This window comes from Arctopsyche grandis, chromosome 2 (genome assembly GCF_051622035.1).
Source record: "Arctopsyche grandis isolate Sample6627 chromosome 2, ASM5162203v2, whole genome shotgun sequence".
NCBI lineage: Eukaryota > Metazoa > Arthropoda > Insecta > Trichoptera > Hydropsychidae > Arctopsyche > Arctopsyche grandis.
Genome location: NC_135356.1, coordinates 4,152,979 through 4,174,717, shown reverse-complemented (window position 1 = coordinate 4,174,717; position 21,739 = coordinate 4,152,979). Strand labels below are relative to the sequence as shown.

The window sequence follows — 21,739 nt, the reverse complement described above, 5'->3', positions numbered from 1 at the left end:
GATTTTTACACGTACAGGTTTTTTTAATCCCGCTTAAAAGAATTGCACTATACTATAGGTGTAAATTAAGTTTTAGGCATATTATTTGTGACTTAAATATTTGATAGTATACAATCATACAATACATAATGATCGAACAACAGCTCTAGACACACAGGCGGTTTCCGAAATGAAATCTCTCACGGTACAGTTTTGACTTGTCAAGTTTAATGGGTCGACATTTATACTAGTCAAATCGTTGAGAAAGACATTTTCGTAATTCGAAGAACATTTTGCCGTATTTAAGCAGCACGTATTTACGAACTGGGTCACATCATTTCGAGCAATTATTTATTGGCGACGTTTTTTAGTCGACGGTTGACGCAACGCAACTGGAAAATCGACATATTTTCCGGAGACAGTGCACTAAAGAAAACCACTCTATGCGAATTGATTAATCATTTCGATAAGTAACATTTCACTTTTGCATTAGAAAAAAAGATAACAAAAACATATTGCCGATACCCTGCGACACTTTTTCCAAGGTGCAAGACAGATGAAACTCTTACTTTGGCATATTCTGATATGCTAAGCGGAAGTTGTCAAATTCTTTAAAACAACAAAGAAAAAGTAATAATGTTTACGTAGTTTTTTTTTTGCGCTGATTCCATATAAAGCAAAAATAGATAACGAGACGGCCTCTTCTATATTTTGTTCAAACCTCTTTTATATTTTGTTTAGAAAATTAAGACGATAAATAAAAAACCTAATTAGGAAATCATCAATTCTCTCCGTAAACATTGATCATGAGTATGGCAAAGTGGGGGAAAAGGGAAAAACCGATCAGAACAGTGTGAACAAATGGGACAGTGTGGACGATAGACGACACTGTGAAGGAAGATGCAGTATTTTCAAACGTGTCTATTACTATTATTTTTCACCATGGTAATGGCGATCGTCATTTCCACTTATATTGATGACCAAACCGAGCAAAATGGCAAAGTTTGAAAACGATCGGATAAGAATCCAAGCTCCGTCAGACGACAAACTCGTTTCCGAACTAAGAAGAGGTTAGTAATTAGTAAAAAAAGGTACTCTTCGGTTTTATGTCAATTACACGAATATTATACAATTGGCAGATTAATTCGGGGAAAGTGAATTATGATATGTTTTTATTTATCTAATATATTATTTGGAAATAGACTTTGTATGTAACATTCGGTGGTTGGTTGTTTGGTTAGTTGGGAACAACACATTCGATATATATTTTTTTCGATTCATGGTAATGGCGGACATCATTTCCACTTATGTACATATATTGATGACCAAACCGAGCAAAATGGCAAAGTTTGAAAACGATCGGATAAGAACCCAAACTTCATCAGACGACAAAATCGATTCTGAACTAAGAGGTTAGTAAAAAAATATTGTCTGGCCGCTTAATTTCCGCTAGCAAAAGTCATTTATTAGTATTATTGTATGTATATGAAATGTCATTTCGATTTATCAAAATGGACTATCCTATTTGGATCATAGATCAACAAACGAAAAAATGTACAGGTGTATTTATTAAAATTAAAAATATTTTTTTGTGTAGTGCGCGGAAAACGTTCTGACTGTGTAATAAAAAATAGATAGCAATTAAATGACGACGGAAAAACCAGTTTTCACGGTGATCTAGTTCACTTTTGAAAATTCAAAAAAATTACGCCATAAAATTGAAATCATTACTTACATGTACATATACATATGTACATATGTAGAGTATGATAAATCTTAAAAGATTGAATTTGAGACGAGACTATCAGTGTAAATGAGTGCGTAATGAATAAAAGTCGGTAATGTGAAAACAAAAGTATAATAATTGTGCATATATATGTATATATGTATTAGTTTAATTAAAGAAAAATATCTTATTTCCTAAAATTACAACTATATTTCAGTTATTTAGTTACATTATTAGTTTGATTTTATACCAACACGACCGACCAATCTTCAAAACTTCCAATTTTTTAACATTGGTTCAAATTTACGGTAGATAATATTTTCAATTAATTAATATTCAACTCAGAACCAATAAATAATAATAAATATGAATATTGTACTGTCAAAATTCTAGTCAATTTGGTTTAGAACTCGGGAAAATATGCATGAAAATTTTCTTAAAATTTATAGAGATGCTGCTGTAATTACGTACATATATGCAGGAATGTATGTAGTTTTTCCTAACGAAACCAACTCGCATTATTTTTCGTGCATTTTTCTTGGCACAAAATATTTTTAAAACAAACTTTCAATTGTAAATAGGTTTTTGAGCTCTTTTTCCTATTATGCTGTACATTAACATTAGAATACTATAATACTATGATTACTAACCAAATTAAATTAAAATTGTAAAATAGAAAATGATCAGTAGATCAGTAGCTATTAAAATAGATAAAAGATGTATTGTGAACATAATTTAGTAATAATAAAAAGCATTTAAAAATAAAAAAAAACAAACTTTCGTAATTGTAAGAAACTAGTTGGAATTGACTTCAACGAAGATTTAACGAATGTTTATTTCAGTTTTCCAATCATGGTATTCTGTATTTTAACCGTAGATTACATTATTGTTTTCTTTTTACTAGCTCGAGCTAATTCCAGACAAAGTATGTATGTATGTACATATGTATTTAGGTATATAAATAAGTAGTAAAGGTAAAATAAGGTGAAGATAAATATGCAAATTGATTAAAATGTGGGAGCAGTGATGCAAAAGAAAAGCAACAATGCAAGTTGGTATACGCAATAGAGACATACATACATATATTTATAGATATTGTTATAAAAGATAATAAGTACGACAAAAGGAAGGTTGCACAACGAAGCGCGGCCCACACTTTGGCAACCGGTGAGATTGGCAAAACGGGCATTTTTTTTCACCTCCACTTGATATTGCGATCGCGATAGCCGTCGAAACCATATTAATTTTCCGCGTATTTCATAATTCACGCAATTTCACGACAATTAATGTACATTGTATGTATGCACATATTTAGTTGAGTCGCTACTCGATGAATTGCACTACTCTCGACCTTCAGCCGGAATTTTCATCGTGGAAAAGTTCGTATTGACGCCAATTAATGATATATGTACATACGTATGCATATCATGTATCTATGTACATATGTATGTTTGTTTGTTTGTTGATTTTTTCATTAATTAATCAGTGTACAGTGTAATCACTGTATAATGTAATCAGTGTATAATGTAACATTAATTAATACAGTGTAGATCCAATATAGCGATCGACTAACGAGAACAGACCATGCTGCCACATTCGTGCAATGCGTTGTAACAATATATATATATATATATATATATATATATATATATATATATATATATATATATATATATATATATATATATATATATATATAAATCAATTTTGTCTCGAATAGGCTCTTAAACCACTGTACCGATTACGATGGAACTTTAAGGATTTGTTGTATGCATGTCCGGGAAGATTACTCTCAATAATAATATTCGTAATTACGATTTTACCGACGCGAAAGTTTGAAGCGCCGGTGTGTAGTCAAGGAAATTTATTCGTTGGTAACCACGTTACCAGTTGGTTTATAACGACATTGCTTTGAAGAGACACGAGTTGAGCTCCAACCATCACTTGAAACGGGAATTGCATGCTTTATTTTGCCATTGCAACGCATGCCGGGTTCAGCTAGTCACTAATAATTTTTTTAAGTTCTATTTTTGATACTTGTTTATGTTCAATGGCCAGTAATACGAGATTATTGATTTTCTCGAAGAGTTTCTTTTGTAGTCTTTAATCATTTTTTATCGTACTGAAAGACCTTTCAACACTCGCCACTGCTATTGATAGAGTAAAAAAAAATATAACATAAATACAACATAAGCTTAGGTTAATTCACTTTCTAAGCAACTTATTTCGTAATGAGTAATTCTGAAAATGGCCATATTTTCAGTCAAGTCATAATACTATTCGTAATTACGATTTTATCGACGCGAAAGCAGAGAAATATTATAATAATAGAAGTGACTTTAGGCGTTTATATTGTTGTCAAGTGACGATTGTCCACAGACAATCCTAAATAATTTTACCATCAGTCGTATTTGATGTTTGGTGGTCGACGTATGTCTGATAAAAACTTTTCTGGGCAAGTGCATCGTTAAAAATTGCATGATACATTCAAAAACACACAATAAACAACATGGGATACATTTTTATACGTAGATTGATCATTTAAGTAAGATATTCAATTAACATCGTATATGAAAGTTTTCATGAAAGCGTCGACATTCGGCAATAGCATATACGCATACAATATTGCGTAATATATACCATATACCATATACCATAATTGGTCATCACGGATCGAGTGGTGGGTGGGGGGGGGGAGTTGAATGCGATAGTACCTATGTACATTTTAAGTAAGTCTCATGCTATATAAATATATTCGACTATACTTACAATAGATTTTCTTCATTGATGTATAATACACATAGATGGGCCCTGACGTGTGATTTTGGTCGGAGATCTTGTCTTCACTAACTGAGGGGTGCGGGGGGTTTAACTAGCGGGGAAGTTGGGTTTTTTTCCCTACGACGCAGCGGTACCTATCTACCTACGATAGGTACGCCAAAAGGGAGACCAGTATAAGACGTGAGGGCGGATCTAGTGTATTATACATCAATGGATTTTCTTATATAAACCATTAATGGATGTCAAATTTAGCTTTAGATTAAAAATCCTACGATATGTACTTATGTACATATATATTACGTATCATTTGGTTTGATTGAAATAAAATCGGTTATTGTGTTGCATCAAAAATATCAATATTGTGTTGGCGGTTTCATGCGGAAAATGCGCTCGATGATGTGCGAATTACAATATATAGAGGTATTAATTTCAGCCGGAAATCGACGGAAGCGGATGGAGCCGGACGGGGTGATTTCGCAACAATTAACCAAATTGACACGTCAATTCAAAATTAAATTTCGAATCGATTGTGAACGCTTTGAATACGTAACATTGTGTGTGCGTGTGTTATTAAAATATTCTACTTTCATGTGTGTGTTTAAGCGGTTTCGTGAAATTGGGGTGGAAAAATGAAAATTTTGCGTGTGTTTTTTAGCACTGATTGGAACTACATACACCCCATGTGTACATATACGTACGTACACACGATGTTGTCGGCTTTCATGCGAGGGTTGATACTTTAAATTTATTTATTTCTTTTTTTCACGTATTCAAATTGTACCAAAAGCGAATTTTATTGGGATAAAATTATATTTTCATTATAAAGCATACATGTATGTATGTATATGCAGGAATTAAATATGTACAATTATACACACGTATGTACGTCTAAATATTCTGTTCCCTGTTCCGTACTGGCGTATTTGTCGTGCACGAGCGTTTCCGTATCCGTCAAACACAAAATATTTTATTACTTACTCGTCTCTTCAAGCACATTTATGGAATTTTTTGATTTATGCATCAAACATCATTTTGATTTTTTGTTAAAATAGCATATATGTACATAGGTATGTACAATTTACACTTACAAACTTCATGAATACATACATACAACTAGTGGTATAGTGCTAAATATAATAAAAAAGAACCAAGTCGATGTTTAATTTTTACGACCCCCCCACCCCGCTTTTTTCCTTACTAAAAAAAAAGTTGTATCCTAATATTGGTAATAATAATTCTTATTTGTTGAAATTATGGTGTATTTTTTTTATATTTTATAAAAACTGCCATATGCAACCTCTTCAATATCTTTGATTTTGCAAAAACCGTGTTTGTGTGTCAACAGCAATATTTGCTTTTAGCAATGCTAAAACCATGTACATATGTATACATGTGTCAAAAAACTATCAAATTTTAACATGTGAATTTAGAGATGACTATTCATTTGAGTTCCCTCATTTTATCTATTCTCAAGTGCGTATGGTTAATAGTTCAAAGAATGTTTTCTTTTGAAGTTTTGGGTGGTTTTAGATAAAAAAGCCAATAAATTTCATTAAATGTCTTTTAAGTTTTGAATGTGCTCAGATTACTATTCGATTGTGGTCATTGAGTGTTAGAGCAAGAAGAGTCTCACAATATTTGGAATACAAAATTTTATATGAAATTCTAGTCAAAATATTTTTTGATTGTATTCGATAAACAATGTTTATATAAATCAAAGTGCGAGGGCGGCGACCTGGCCCGAATACACCACTGCATACAACTAGTGTTGTACCCGATGAAATATATTCGCATGAATATTGAGTTATTAAATAGAAAAAAAAATAAAAAAAATGTGTCGGCTCTGTGTTCGTTCCGCACGCGGTCGTATTTTTTTCAAATTACTTAAATATATTTAATTTAATATTTATATTTAATTGTTTAATATGAAAAAAAGGTAAAAGCTACCTACCTACATATAAACAATATAAAATACCAATAGAAAAATTAATTAATTAAATACATTTTCAATAGATGGCGCTAAACGATCAGAGACTAATTTGCCTAGAAGAATCATTGGTGGCAAAGTTTTTCGTTCATCTGTTATTATGATCTTATTATATTCGTACGTTTTGTTGGCAGTGTTTAACTGTGACGAACATATGTCGAATAGAAACGACTATTATAGTAGGGCGAGCGTTATCTCACACAGACACATACACAGATGATGATACGGCAGTGGACTCAGCTAACGAAACGAATCCCTCGGAACAAATCAGTGCGGAAACAAATAACGAGGTCTTGGAATGTGTTCTCGATCGATTGTCCGACAAATCATTCAAAAGATTAAATACTTTTGAAGACAAAAATGAAAAATTATACTCAGTACCTACATACATACCTCGAGACAAAATGGCTATCTGTGCTGTGCTATATGCATAGGTACATAAATCTAAAAACATCTTTTTATTGGATTGAAACAGGTAAAGGTGTGTGGAATTGCATCGGTTAAACCAAAATACGTCACGAAAAGATTCAACCACATTTTGTCTTCAATAACCAAATTGAAAATTAAATATATGGAGGTTCAAAAATAATATAAACAAGTTTTATTTCGATAGGACTAACGGTGTTCAAAAAATGCCCAAAATACACAGACACACACATTTTTTCTAGATCATAAAAACGTGATCAGTAATCGATTCTGAGTTCGAATCAGTCAAAATCTCGAGTTCGAATTTTCGCATGATCACAAAACTTCATCTATTGTTACTACGTACATATGTATATAAAGTAAAAACATCAATTGAGAATGGGTATCCATATGGATATTTTGAAAATTCATTTTAATTTAATCAACCCTACTATTTATTTATGGTAATGCTGTGTTTTTACATATACGGTTGAAATGGAGAAATAAAATATTTAAAAAAATTAATGCAAATGTGATATTCATCATATCTTATTCAATGTAGATATGTATGATAAATAATATATGATATAGCACATATGTATATATCTACATTAAATAAGATATGGCACATACATATGTATGTGCCAGATCCGCAGTCAGGATTTTTCTTGGAAGGAAAATTAGTATTGGTTTTTGGTGGAAGATAAGGAATAACTTTTAAAAACAACATATTATATTGTACCTACGTGTACATATATAAAAATAAAATATTGTATTTTGTTTAAGATCAGAAACAAACACATAATACGATTCTAGGACATTTCATCGCGGGGACAGCTCACTGACAGATTTATGCTAGATTTTTGTTCGAAAATTTTAATTTCCGTATCGTATGTATAATGAAAATACGATTTTTGATTATATTATACGGAAATTAAAATTTTCGAAAAAAAATCTAAATAATTTATTGTCATATTGATAAAAGAAAGCTAGAAAGTTTTCAATTAATTTTATTAAAAAAGAGTAACAACATTGCTCCAAATATTAAAATGACGGTTTCAATATCCATTTAAAAAGTATAGCCAACATAAAAATTAAAGATTATTACTGTGGATTACTGTGTTCCCGCTTTAAAAATCACCGCGATGAAATGGTCATGCGATCAAATGTCCGAATCCGACATAACACTCATTATATATGTATGTTATTAATGCGTATTGACGAGATGATTTCGATTTGTAAAACACAAATGTATGTATATATATATATATATATATATATATATATATATATATATATATATATATATATATATATATATATATATATATATATATATATATATATATATATATATATATATATATATATATATATATACATTTTTATGCATATCTTAAAATATGGTATTTGATTAATTCGCAGTATTTTCAAGCGTTCAAACACAAAATTTACATACATATGTATATGCAAGTATAGAAACTTTCTAGAATGCATCGTCTTAAATGCAACTTCCACTTTCACGGTCGGACTCACTTTATTAAAAGACTGACAGACAGACAGACAGACAGACCACGATAAAGCTTGATTTTTTTGGCGAATTCGTCTCATTGAACCTACACATGTAAGAAATAAAAAAAATACATTTTGACTTTGCTGGCTGGTGCACCCAATCTATGCTACGTATGTATGTATGTACATACGTATAGATATGATACTTCAGTGTAGTTCAGTGTACCGTTCATGGATCAAGTCATTCGTGACCCAAAGATTAAGTTAAGGCACAAACTCTTAATCCTGAAGAACGTCCTCGGTCGTCGTCCCCGAGAGACGCACTTAATAATGATGAAGATCCAACGGCTCCACAGGGATCCGTACTTGGTCCTTTCATTTACATAACTTACGCGTCGGTTACGGACACGTGTCTGTACATACTGTACACGTGTATGTGTTCTTTTATCCGTGGGACATGTGCGAATCGATTGACGGCAACCATGAAAGTGAATTGGCTGAAATTTAACGCAACGTAGAAAGTGGAGCAACGGTGAGAGCAAAACGCCGTGCGAATTTGCGGTGATCAATTCAAAGCAAAAAAATATAAAAAAACACCGACGAAACAAATAAAAAGGCAGAAATTTGCGGACGCATATCCGCAATCCGACTTCCGGAAGGCGAAAATTTGACAGCTAGCAACATTATTTAAAACAAAATCTACATGTACATATGTAACATGAAGAGTATAAACGTAAAGACCACACAAATGAGACAGTTCGAGGTGGCGCGGGTCAAAGCGGTGTCATTTATATAAAATGAATGTCTGTTTGTCTGTCTGTCTCTGTAGGCTCCTAAGCCACTCAACCGATTACCATGGAACTTTCAGGATTTGTTGTATGCATGTCCGGAAAGCTTACTGTGAAAAAAATCACCCAAAAACGGGAACGGATATGGGAAAACGGGAATGAGTGGCATTGCAACGCAATAATTTCAAATGTTTTCGCGTCGCGACCTGCGTTGTTGGGGTAAAATAAACAAACAATTGAATACTTTCAAATGTGTTCGCTGCCTGAATTTTTCCGACAAATGGGACCGGGAACGAGAACGAGAACGGGAACGGGAATTACATGCGTTATTGTGGCATTGCAACGCATGCCGGGTCCAGCTAGTATCAAATAAACATTTAACCTCACTGTGATTTTATTAACGTTCATTGTACATACATTTTTTTGCCCGTCGATATATCAAAGTATACACAAACTTAATAATTATGGTTCGAATATAAACTATTATTATTATATGTAATTTATTGTATTCTATATACAAGATCAATTGATCTTATACATATGCATAATATAAAAATAATATTTATTTGTGCGTATGAACAAATAAATTAGTAATTTTAATTAATAATAAACAGATCATCGGTAGGAATGGATCCCAATAATTCATTTATATATAAGTTATCCAAACCGCCATGGTAATATTTTGTAAATATACATATGATATTGCGCCTGGGACCTGGAATAGGTTTTGGAAGGTCATGTAAATAATGTAATAGCGGATTACATATTATTTGCATACAATGCATCGAAAACACTTTGTTCGAACTTTCGTCGGGTTTTGGGGGTTATTACACTATCAATATGGATCGCGATTCTAGTATCGCGAAATTCAATACAACCCGGGTACACTAATGATTATCACGATACTAACACATTACACGATCAATAAGGATCGTTTGATAATATTGTGGCATATGATAAAAGGAGCCGCCGTTATAATTGGTTTTCGAGGATTATCTCCAGGCTAAGTGCAAAAATTGACCACCAGATTGACTTAGTAACGGCACCCGGTCCCTTCTCAGAACTGACAGCGATAGCGTGGGACTGAGTGCCGTGGGAATGCATATCCGGGTACATGCCTAAACAAAAGGGAAGTAACCCGATGTCGAAGATGCAGGGAGCTACCTGTCTTTTATAAACGGGTATTTGGGCGATATCAAGGCATTCTGGACGGAGCACTGCCAGTGCGTGTATCGCCTGAATCACCAATAAATGCTGTGAAGCGACTTTGGCCTTTTACTTGGATCCTCCACCCATCCCTATGCAACAATATTGATAGTGTATAATATGCCCCCCGTTGGCCGGCACCTTTTTTCATAATTGCGCATACATACATACATATGTACATATGTGTTTATATTTAGGACGAATATAATACAATACATACATATGTATGTATGTATGTATGTGAAGCTACAGTCATACGGGATAGTCAGTAATACGTTATCCCGAAAACGGATTTGCGTAAAATACGCGAAGGGGACGATTTATTAGGCAAATGCCGTTACGATGGATTACCCACGCCGTAATGCAACTCGTTTGGAACCGAAATTATACTTTTATTTTTATTTATGATTATCGCCGTTTGTCTTCTTTCATGTTTACGTGTACGTGTACGTGTGTGCACATTGCATATACATATGTGCATATGTACATATTATATGTATGTAGTAAATACAACGTTTCTCAATATTAAATTCATTTCATTTCATTTTTCCAGCCAATTATCAATTAGCGAGGCGCGGGATGCAAATGTTGAATGTCGTTAGCGAGACCTGTGTAATTGTTTGCACATCTGACGATGACTAATGCAGTTGCTCAACCTTTTTTCATTGCAGTTCATGAAGTACAGAGTCGACGTGCCGCCACTGAGCCAATTCACTTTCTGCATATGGATGATGAGCCAAAATTTGACATACTCCCATCCGATCCTGAGCTATTCGAGTAAGATATCACGTTTAATGTAAAGCTCTCTCTCTCTCTCTCGCACACCAATAAATATACATATGTACATATATCAATTTATCGATCAGAAAATTGCACTATTTCTTCATATCAAGCAAAAATCTCATTTATAGACAGACATAATATTTTTTTTATATACACATGTACGTATGTAGATACATACATTAGCTACAAGCATAGTTTTTTTTTTGTCAATGTGTTCCAAAATTTCATTTAATTTGTATTCAACAATAGACTCTAAGAAACGAAGTCGAGCAATTTAGCAAGCAACATGATTGGCTATTGCAAAATGTGCAGCGATAAACATACATGTTATATTTTAAAAAGTAATAGCGATCTATTTTCCCTGTACACTTAATATGTGCACACATCAATAACATCTAACGTAAAAATGTCAACGTAGACATAGAGATTTTCCCGTAGATATATCAGAAGACAGTCTCGACAACTTTGTCTACAGTAGCTGTTTGTCCAGATACAATCAGAAATGGATTTGCTCGGAAAATGTATTACTAAATTATATTTAAATGTATGGATACGAATAATATAATATGTAAACAAAAAATATTGTGTTTATCATAATACCAACATACCGGCCATGAGATCATTTTCGACCTAATTTACACAAGACAAAAGTTCTACTTCCGGTTGTTGGATTTTATTTAATTTTTTTTATTACTTAACATAACTATAAATATTAAAATCACAAAATATTAAGAAGATATAAATATATTTAAAAGGTCAAAATAAAATAATGAAATATTGTTTTAAAAATATTACTACCTCCAGTTTACGAATTCTAGCCAAAACCTTATCAACTCCAAGTTAGTACATAAAGAATACAAATATAAATTTTCAGCTTGATAAGTTCAGTGAATAGAATTGAATGGTTTAATTGATATTATGTATTATTTATATTTACAATGTATGTACATACATATGTATGTAAGTATTTTAATTGAAATTTTCGTGTACTGCATTCAATTCGACGATTAAAACTTGCACTCCTAATGGGCTGATATTATCGATTTAAAACTCACGCGCTTTATTACAGAGAAGTAATTTTGCTAAAAGCTCTTCCATTAGCTCTTTCTCTATGAATTTTTAATTCCCATTCAAGTAGGGTGGCCCATATGGGAAAGCGAAAAAAAAAATATATATACATACAAGTGGAGTAAGGTCAAGGTACAAGAAAAAACGTAGGTAGGTTTTAGGTCTTTATTGCTGCTCATCAGGTGGTGACCAGGTTCCGAATGAATCACAGTTCGAGAGCGCCCATATATATATATATATATATATATATATATATATATATATATATATCTTTATATATATATATATATATATATATATATATATATATATATATATATATATCTTTATATATATATATATATATATATATATATATATATATCTTTATATATATATATATATATATATATATATATATATTTATATATATATATATATATATATATATATATATATATATATATATATATATATATATATATATATATATATATATTGGGCGCTCAGCACATACAGGTATTTGCGCGGTTTTATTGGTAAATGAGTCGGGTTCTCTGATTGGACGACGCGTGCCGCACGCTGATTGGGCGGCGTGCACTGATACGTTTCATCATATGCACTGATATCATTACGCAACAATAGTATCTTTAGGGAGCATAACTTGATCTTAACTTGAATTAAATTTCAAATGAACAATATTGCTTTGATGTCGGAGATGTTCAGATACTGAGATAGTGGGTCCCTTCGTACGGTACGTTGGCACACGGTAGAAAGGAAGAGCAAAGAAGTTTAGTGTTGAGAGAAATATGTATGTAGGTAGATGGGAATGTTTTCAGAGCACGAACGCGACAGGTATATCAGAGCTCGCGTGACGGGCGGCGGTCGTCGTTTGAGGACTTCGATCCTGGAGCAGGAGGTGGCCAACGTGGTGGTGGAGCTGGAGGAGCAGATTTGGTACCACGTGTGCCAATCGTGGGACACGAACACGGGCCGTTGGCAGGCTTACCTCAACGGAAGACTGGTGGGTGACGGCGTCAATGCAGCGGTACGATCAATACCACTACCCCCTATTCCTACCCCTAACCACTAAACTCTACTATACTACTGATCACTATATACACATATCAAATCAGTGGTGTAGTGATAAATAAAAAAGAACCAGGGGTCGGTGATTAACTTTTACGACCCCCCCCCGCTTTTTTCCTTACTAAAAAAATAGTTGTATCCAAATATTGGTACTCCAAATATTTATAAAAAAAATCAAATAATAACACTGTTCGACACGAAAAATGTTTTTTTTTGGTTTAGAGACGAGATAGGACTTTTCTTATAGATCTATGCCCAGTAAACACGAATTTGGTAATAAAAAATGTTGATTGGATTGAGATTCGGAGATATGTGTTTTTTAAATCGCGCGATTTTTCTATATCTTGGTGTTGTTCGGTCGATTTCTTAAAATCTGTCAATTTACTATTCAAAATGAATATTGGAATCTATAGTTGGGTATTTTATCTTTCATTTGTAGTACTTTTCAGCTTTCAAATCTCTCTAAGTAGTCGTCCAGTTCAAATCAAAAGTACGTATTTTCACTGTTAATACTATTTTATATTGAAACATGTCAATTTGGATAGTGTTTTGGCCACACTATTTTTTGTTTTCGTTTAAAAGGGTTAGTTAATTGGAAGTGTGCTGAATTTTAAATCGGTTTGAAGTTTTGAATGTGCTCAGATTACTATTCGATTGTGGTCAACGAGTGTTAGAAAGAGAGTCTGCTTACAATATTTGGAATGTGAAATTTTAGTCAAAATATTTTTTAATTTTACTCGAAAAACAATGTTTATGTATATCAATCAAAGTGCCAGGGCGGCGACCTGGCCCGACTACACCACTGCATACATATAATATATTATTTCGAAAGACACTTTACATATGTAAGGTTTGGGTGATAGTATCAGTGGCGTTAAATATAATAAAAAAATAAAATAAATGAATACATTCAAATAAATTTAAATAAAATAAAACTATTAAAATAGATTTAATTGAATGTTTACTATTAGATTAGCCATGTTTAAGCGGTTTATATTACAAATACCAAGCGAAGCCGGGTAAAACCACCAGTAGACAATAATTAAAACAATAATAATAGATTATGAATATTTTAATTGTTATTATTTTTATCAAATTTTGAAAGCGTCGCAGTAAGCAGTATGCTTGAGATACATAAATGTACATGTAATCATTTTATAAAAACGAATAAATTCCATATAATCGATGCCCATATTTTATGCTTTTATGCTTTTACACCCGGAATGAATAAAACCAATACACATGTATGTAAATAAAGTGATAATAATTGGAGAAGTTTCTTGCTTGCATATTCTACTACAATGTATAGGTACAAAAATGTTAGTTTGATTGAAATTGAATGGAAGACAATTTTAACGAAAGTAGATTAACGATTCTCAGCTTGCGGATCAAATAGATATTATATGTAGTTCCTGGCGTTAATTCTCAGAAATGCTATCCATGACTATATATTGAAAAATGTACCTTTCGCTGTAATTACATGATTCATGGGCTGTTTTAGCTGCGCGGATCGGTGATACCAGGCGGGGGGGAAATTGTCCTGGGGCAAGAATACACGGACTTCGACAAAGGTAAAAAAAAAAACAACCCACCATAACAAAGCAAAGTGAGCAAAGCAGTTCCCGCACTTTCGGTTGTTTTTAATTACATTCATTTATTCGGACTTTTATTCCGTTCAATATGTAGATTGAATAAATACTCGTCTCGAGAGACTTTTCAAATCTATTGTACATATGAGAAGTTGATGGCCATAAACAGCCATATTTTAATTTATTTTCTAATACAAGCCTTGAGCTTAAATTTCAACTCGAAAAAGCTGCTCGAACCGTTTGGTCATAAAAGCAAATATTTACGTACGGTGTAAGAAAGAATCGTGCAATATACTATGCTCTTGAATGACATTTTCAGGCTTAGAAGACGGCATCGAGGGGGAAATATTCGGTTTCAATATGATCCTTTCGTCGACCACCGAAGAGCCAAATCACAAATACTACCACAAGGACTCCAGAGAGACGTCGCATCGCGATACCAAAACGGACAGGCAAAGCTTGTACGTACGTCTGGCCGATTTGCAGTCTGATAAGACCGCAAACAAACAAGTGCACACGACGCCATTTGTCCAGATTAGCCCCGACCATCACGAGATCACAGAGGGCACATACGAGACGCTGACTTTGCACCGAGACACACCCACGAAACAGATCAAGCTGGCCCAAAAGAACGAGCTGGAAAACACACTGAGACCCCCGACTTCTGGAATACCTTTCTGGAACGTGGTGAACCAGGCGGGGAGGGAGGGGAGGTTCAAGGGCGAGATAGAATCCTTGGCTCTGACCAACCTGCCCATCTACGAAACTCCCCCAGCACTTCCTACACACGACGACAGTCAAAAAACCACACCCTCGTTCGAAGTGCTATACTCTCAGAAGAACTTCAAAGGCAACCAATGGTACGACCAGAACGACTTCTTCCCGGGGGAGCTGCTCAAAACTTGGAAGTTCAAACAGACGAAACGCGACAAGCAAAGAAACAATCGCAGACCCAACCACAGAGCCAAAAGTAAACCAATAAACAAGGATCTGTATCCGTATCCCAGTGAAAATGTAAACGTGTACGTCACCCAAGGCGACCACAGCATATTCAAAAGGGACACGGGAGAGAAGAACGTGGAAATCTTAAACCCGAGCACGGTGCTGTTTTATCCGGTGAGCGTTCAAGTGTACCCCAGAGCTGAATCGCCAGATTACCCAGAACATACGGAAGTAGAAGACAGGCTAAAGAACCACAGGCCAGCAGCGAAACAAGACGAAGAGGAGAGTTACGAAGTGCTCTATTCTAGATTGCACTACACGGGAGGCACCGGCAAGCAGACCAAGCCTAAAAATCAACCCGCGGACAAAAATTTGCGCCACCGAGTCCTTCCACAAAGTATACGCGACAAGATAAACGACGATAGGGAGTTCGTCGAGCCGAATAAAATCAGACACGTGGCAGACGACGACAAAGAACCGTCTTCCATATACGTGTTCGACGACGTGAACGTCAACAACCACAACGTGTTCAACAGGTGGCACAAGAAGTATCCGGAAGACGAGGATGCGAGGAGTCGAAGGGTCCCCAAGTCGGCGGGGAGGAAGCTTGTGGAGCTCGGCTACAAGAAATGTCTGTTGGATGGTGGAGCACCGTTGGACAGAGATGTGGCCAATCTGATCAGCTGGACGTTGACTCCGGTGAGGGTGTTCGGTGGAGCGATCATTCAAAACGCAACACCCAATTGCGGCCGATTTTAATTTTTGCATTACATATTTGCATAATAGAAAGCATCACATCGAAACTTTTGCCTTTACACCGTCGACTACAACGAATTGCCGATAATTAAAAACGAACAATCCACTTCCGTTCCGTTCCGTTCGTTTTCGCATATCTACACAACTTAAATGAGAAAATCTTTTTTTTACGACCATTTAAAGGAAGCGGCCAGCTTTTTATATACAATATTTGAGTCGTGTAAAAATGTAAATTAAAATCGTAATAAGTGTGATTTAATTTGTGATAAACATATCGGACATATTTAATTTGTCTCCGAAAATTGTGACGATAATTCTCGACGAAAAACGATTAAACATGTCGGGACGGTCGACCTTGCTGCTTGATTTTAATGAAGCAGCATCATTATTTAATCTGACCATTAATTAATATATTATGAATGGTTAATAAATTCACTAACGTAAAATAAATAAAGTGATTGATATACATATAATTAATATATACATATACAGGCGGACTGGGACTGAAATCAGTGCTTGCCAGGAGTCAAAGGCGACCCACCCAGTGTAAACAAAATTGTCTCCCCCCCCCTATAACAAAATTTTCTTCTTTCCATCACGATAAAAATTAAGGGTAAAAAATAAACAAAATTTTCAAAAATCCACGAATTAAAAATTAAAAGTGCAATTATAATCAAAGGTTGGAAATCGGCCCGCGCAAAAGTTGAAAACTTACATTTCAACCGTTACATTTCAAACTTACATTTGGGCTGTAAAAGCAGGTATTAGTTCTTTGTGTATATCGTAAGAAATTTGTTTTGTTGAAATACCCAAAGTGCAATATCCTGTAAATTTTTACACACGTAAAATGGAATAATTAAAAAGTTATTTAATTTTACTGAGGGCCCATATAGCGGGGCCCACTTGCCATTAGGCAATGTCGCTTGTATGGCCAGTCAGTTTGTAAGCATCTCGAATATGCTGATATAATATAAAACAACAGCTTATAATACAACAACCATTATATAGCCAATGTATTGTAGTTGTAACAATATAATGTATTGTAGTTGACGTATAATTGGCCAGGAAAGCGCATTGGGGTTAAGCTCTGTTAGGCTCTCCCGGTATATACTATGTATGTACTTATATTAATAAAATAAAATATGTATAAATCCATCAACCTAATTCTTGACATAAGCAATATAGGAACTATGAAATGTTGTTTACTGTCATTAAATTTTATGATTATGTTTTTATATTGCACAAAAAAAGACCCATGAAATTGGAAATGTCAAAACGTCACCCAAGAGGGGGTTAAGTCCATTATGTGAATTTGATACTTACACATGCATATGTATATTAGCCATTATGAAATGGGACTGCGAAGTTAATTTCTGTTTATAATGCCGACAAATTCATCGTCGTGTTGATCTTCTACCTTGTACTTGACCCAGATGACCGATAGACCATTTCTCATAGACCATTTCGTAAGAACAGCCTGACGCAAGAAAGACAAGAAGCGCGTTCCAATGCCGTGAAAGTGGTCACATACATATGTATGTATAATTATAATAAAAAAGTGAGGAAATGCAAACGAAGGCATTCTACCTATATGTACATATACGTACGCAGTTTTGCACAACGGAACTAATCCACACGAGTGGTGCTTTGACGTCGGCAACTGAATATTTCTTGTATGTATCTACATACATATGTATAAGAGAAAACGCGTTCAATTTAATGAATGTCAACAATATGTAATACATATTATATACATATGCACATGTACATTCTACTACATATATATAATATTCAATACAAAATTGTATGAAAAGTTTCACAAAACAATATTAAGTAATAAAGGGCAAAACTAAGTGATTGTATCTACAAATAAGTTACATTGCATATTATTATATTAGCCTGCTGTATTGATTGCGGCCAAGTCAAGCCAATGAATTTTCGCGCGGTCTACTTGGCACAAACCACTGAAAAGTCGTAAATAACTAAGAAAGTATTTAATGAGTCAAAATGTTGCGTCACATCTGCACTAAATAAAATGGCGTTTCGATTATCATTACTCGGCTTTAATCGGATAGTAATAATAGTGAAAAAAAATAAAAATAAAGACGCAATCGGCCCTCGGCGTTTGTATTATATAACGTTTAACGACAGAGTAACAGTCAAATGGTATATGTAAAATAAAACTACACTTTCATTTTTTGTGCGTATTTCATACAGTTTAATTTGCTATAAGTATTATGATATTATAATATGTTTATGTACTGTTAAATTTTAATAAAATGTTTCAAATATTACGTTGACGACTTTTTTTATAATGGACACATGTACAGTTGTAATAAAATCTTAATCACAAATATAATTCATACACATACTGACAGGGGAGGGGGGGGGGGAGGTAAAGTTCCAGGGCCCGTGTTGGACCGACAATACTGACCGATACAGATTTTACAATTCAAATTCGTCATTTTACAAATCAAATTCGTCATGTTTATTTTGCAAATCAAATTAAACAATTGAATGTATTTTATTTAAAATAAAAATGAGAATTAGTTTTTAATCAGACCTTTATACTTTAATTACAATATCATTATTGATTTCATACTTAATTATGAAATTATATTATTTATTATAATACTATATAATAAATAATATATTATTTATTACAATAATATAATTTAATACTTAATTACAACATTTCATACTAAATAAAAGTATGAAATTAATAATGGTATTAATTAATAAATTAATAACATTATTTATTTAATAATTAAATAATTAATAAATTAAAAGTCTGAAATTGCCTGTAGCTGCAGCCTATGAACCTATATAAATTATAAATAATACATTCTCTATGTATGTCAAATATATTCTCTGTACATACATATTGTATTAAATATTATCTTGATTTGCAACATGACGAATTTGATCTTTAAAATGACGAATTTGATTTGTAAATGACGAATTTGATTTGTAAAACGACGAATTAGATTTGTAAAACGACGAATTAGATTCGTAAAACGACGAATTTGATTTGTAAAATGACGAATTTGAAGTGTAAACACTGTATTGATATTTTATATTATTCTACTTAAAAATACATGTATTTATTTACTGACTAAAGTATCTATCACGAAAAGGTTTATGCACTTTCTGAAGGCTGTTCGATAGCGATAATTTAAAAAAAAATCTTAAGTATCCTTCATATGATATCCTTCGTGATTTTTTTGTGGACAGATCTCCAGGCCAATTAACTCCAGACATGCTTTAAAATTTGACACCCACACGCTATATGCACGTACGTATATACAATGCACATTACGTCATCGCCGAATGATTTGAAATGAAAAATAATGAGATAATCGAATTGAGCGACCGGAGAAAATAAAACCAAAGGATTTAAGCATTTTCATTGCGAATTCGATCAGAGAAAGTGAAATGATGTAATGAAATAACTATGGTACACACACACACACATAGTTGATATACCTACATACATATAATAATAATTATTATTACGATCGGCGATGCGGGACAAACACGATACACATGATCGCAAAAATTCGTACGTTGCGTGACCGATATCTATTATGTATAATAATATGTATATTAGCCATACATTCGCTACAGTTTTCCATACGGAATTATTCTGAAGTTTTTCTGACCTCATCGATTGCGAAACGCTGCATCGCATCGATCATATTTTCCTTTTTGATGTTTGGCGCAGATGGAAAAAGTTCAGATGATCTTACCTTGGTCCAGAAACGAAAACGGTGACGCAAACCTAAACGGCTAACCTAAACGAGTATGCGTAATAAATACGCGTTAGTTTGATGTAGGAACAAGTTTCAAACGAATATCGCATATGATGTTTAAAGTTATGTAATGTTATGTAAGTCTGAGACGTGTATAAATCTCGGATTCAAGATTGATCCCATTTTCGTTAGCAAGGGTTCAACAAGACAAGTATGTATATGTACATACATATATACCACATATGTATGTAAACGTTTTTTCGTTAATGAAATACATAGCTACTAGGTCAACGGTTTCAATTAAACGTTGTATAACGCGTTCGTTTTCAACATGCTTTCATTTAATAAAAAATAAATTAAATTAAAAAATTTCGAATTCCGCAATCAAATAATCGAGATCACACTTTAAATATAATTTTACGAATCCCTCATCATACCTACAGAACGTCTGTTCGAACTTTAACTGTTTCCGAATTCCAAAATTCGCTGATTCTGATGTACCTACTGCATATATGTATGTATGTACCGGAGATCAGTTTGGTTTTCAGCACCCCCATTATTTTTTGAAGAATAATTTTATAAAAGCCGGCAGTATGGCTTAACGGTAGCGTATATGCTTAGCACCAAGTGATCAGTGGGTTCGATCTGCTATACTGCTGGTTAGATTTGGGGGTATTTGTGACTCCAAATCGATCGTTTCTAATCAGAGTTTGCCAATTTTATCTGATCATTGTTGAAACGGTTCCTTAAAATTGGCAAAAAATCATCTTTCCTGTTGTCACTAATCTTCTGTATTTATTGTATGTACAATTTATAAAATTATGTATAAAATTTAAATCCATAGATGTCTCAATGGATTAATTCTGTAATTAATTAATTGTCATTTCGTGTTCTTCAGCTTCTGGAAATATTGTTGAAAAGTATTGCTCCTTTAAGTAAAGTTAAGTTTTATAAGTTTAAATTTAATAATGAAAAAAATTAGAATGGCCTTATCTATGCTACATGGTATACACATGTAGCATAGATAACTTAACGAAAAAACGCAAACGCAACGTACGCGATTGTTTAAGTTGAGGATAATACCTGTCTTAATCTTCGACCTCATACGTCTATAGAAGTTCCACAAGGAGATGAATAGGCACAGACAACAAAGGCCCCGCTTAACACTAGCTACAGACATCGCTTCGATCGTAAAAATTGCTTCAGTACTAAAATAGCATATACGTATGTAAAATGAATTATATATATATATATATATATATATATATATATATATATATATATATATATATATATGCTTTGGGCTACATACATATGCATGTATGTATTTATGTACAGATATATTTTACCATTTCCATTTCCGGTCAACTTAAAAACCATTCCGGTCATCTTAAAAA

The 21,739-nt window shown here is 33.4% G+C and overlaps 2 protein-coding genes across 11 annotated transcripts in view; one reads left to right on the top strand and one right to left on the bottom strand.

Moving 5' to 3' along the window:
- LOC143922964 (uncharacterized) overlaps nt 1-21,739 on the bottom strand; it is a 237,161-nt gene that overhangs the window by 28,130 nt on the left and 187,292 nt on the right. The gene's annotated exons all lie outside the window — the stretch shown is intronic.
- The window catches only part of b6 (pentraxin-related protein b6), a 58,731-nt gene continuing 48,046 nt past the window's right edge, over nt 11,055-21,739 (top strand). For 2 of the 3 annotated variants that reach the window (XM_077446417.1, XM_077446416.1), the window contains exon 1: nt 11,058-11,161. In XM_077446417.1, the coding sequence (XP_077302543.1) occupies nt 11,109-11,161 (53 nt within the window). In that variant the 5' untranslated portion in view covers nt 11,058-11,108. Of the gene's footprint in view, nt 11,162-13,053; nt 13,263-14,804; nt 14,875-15,211; nt 18,883-21,739 lie in introns of those variants that run through there. The other variant, XM_077446415.1, reaches the window with a different exon arrangement.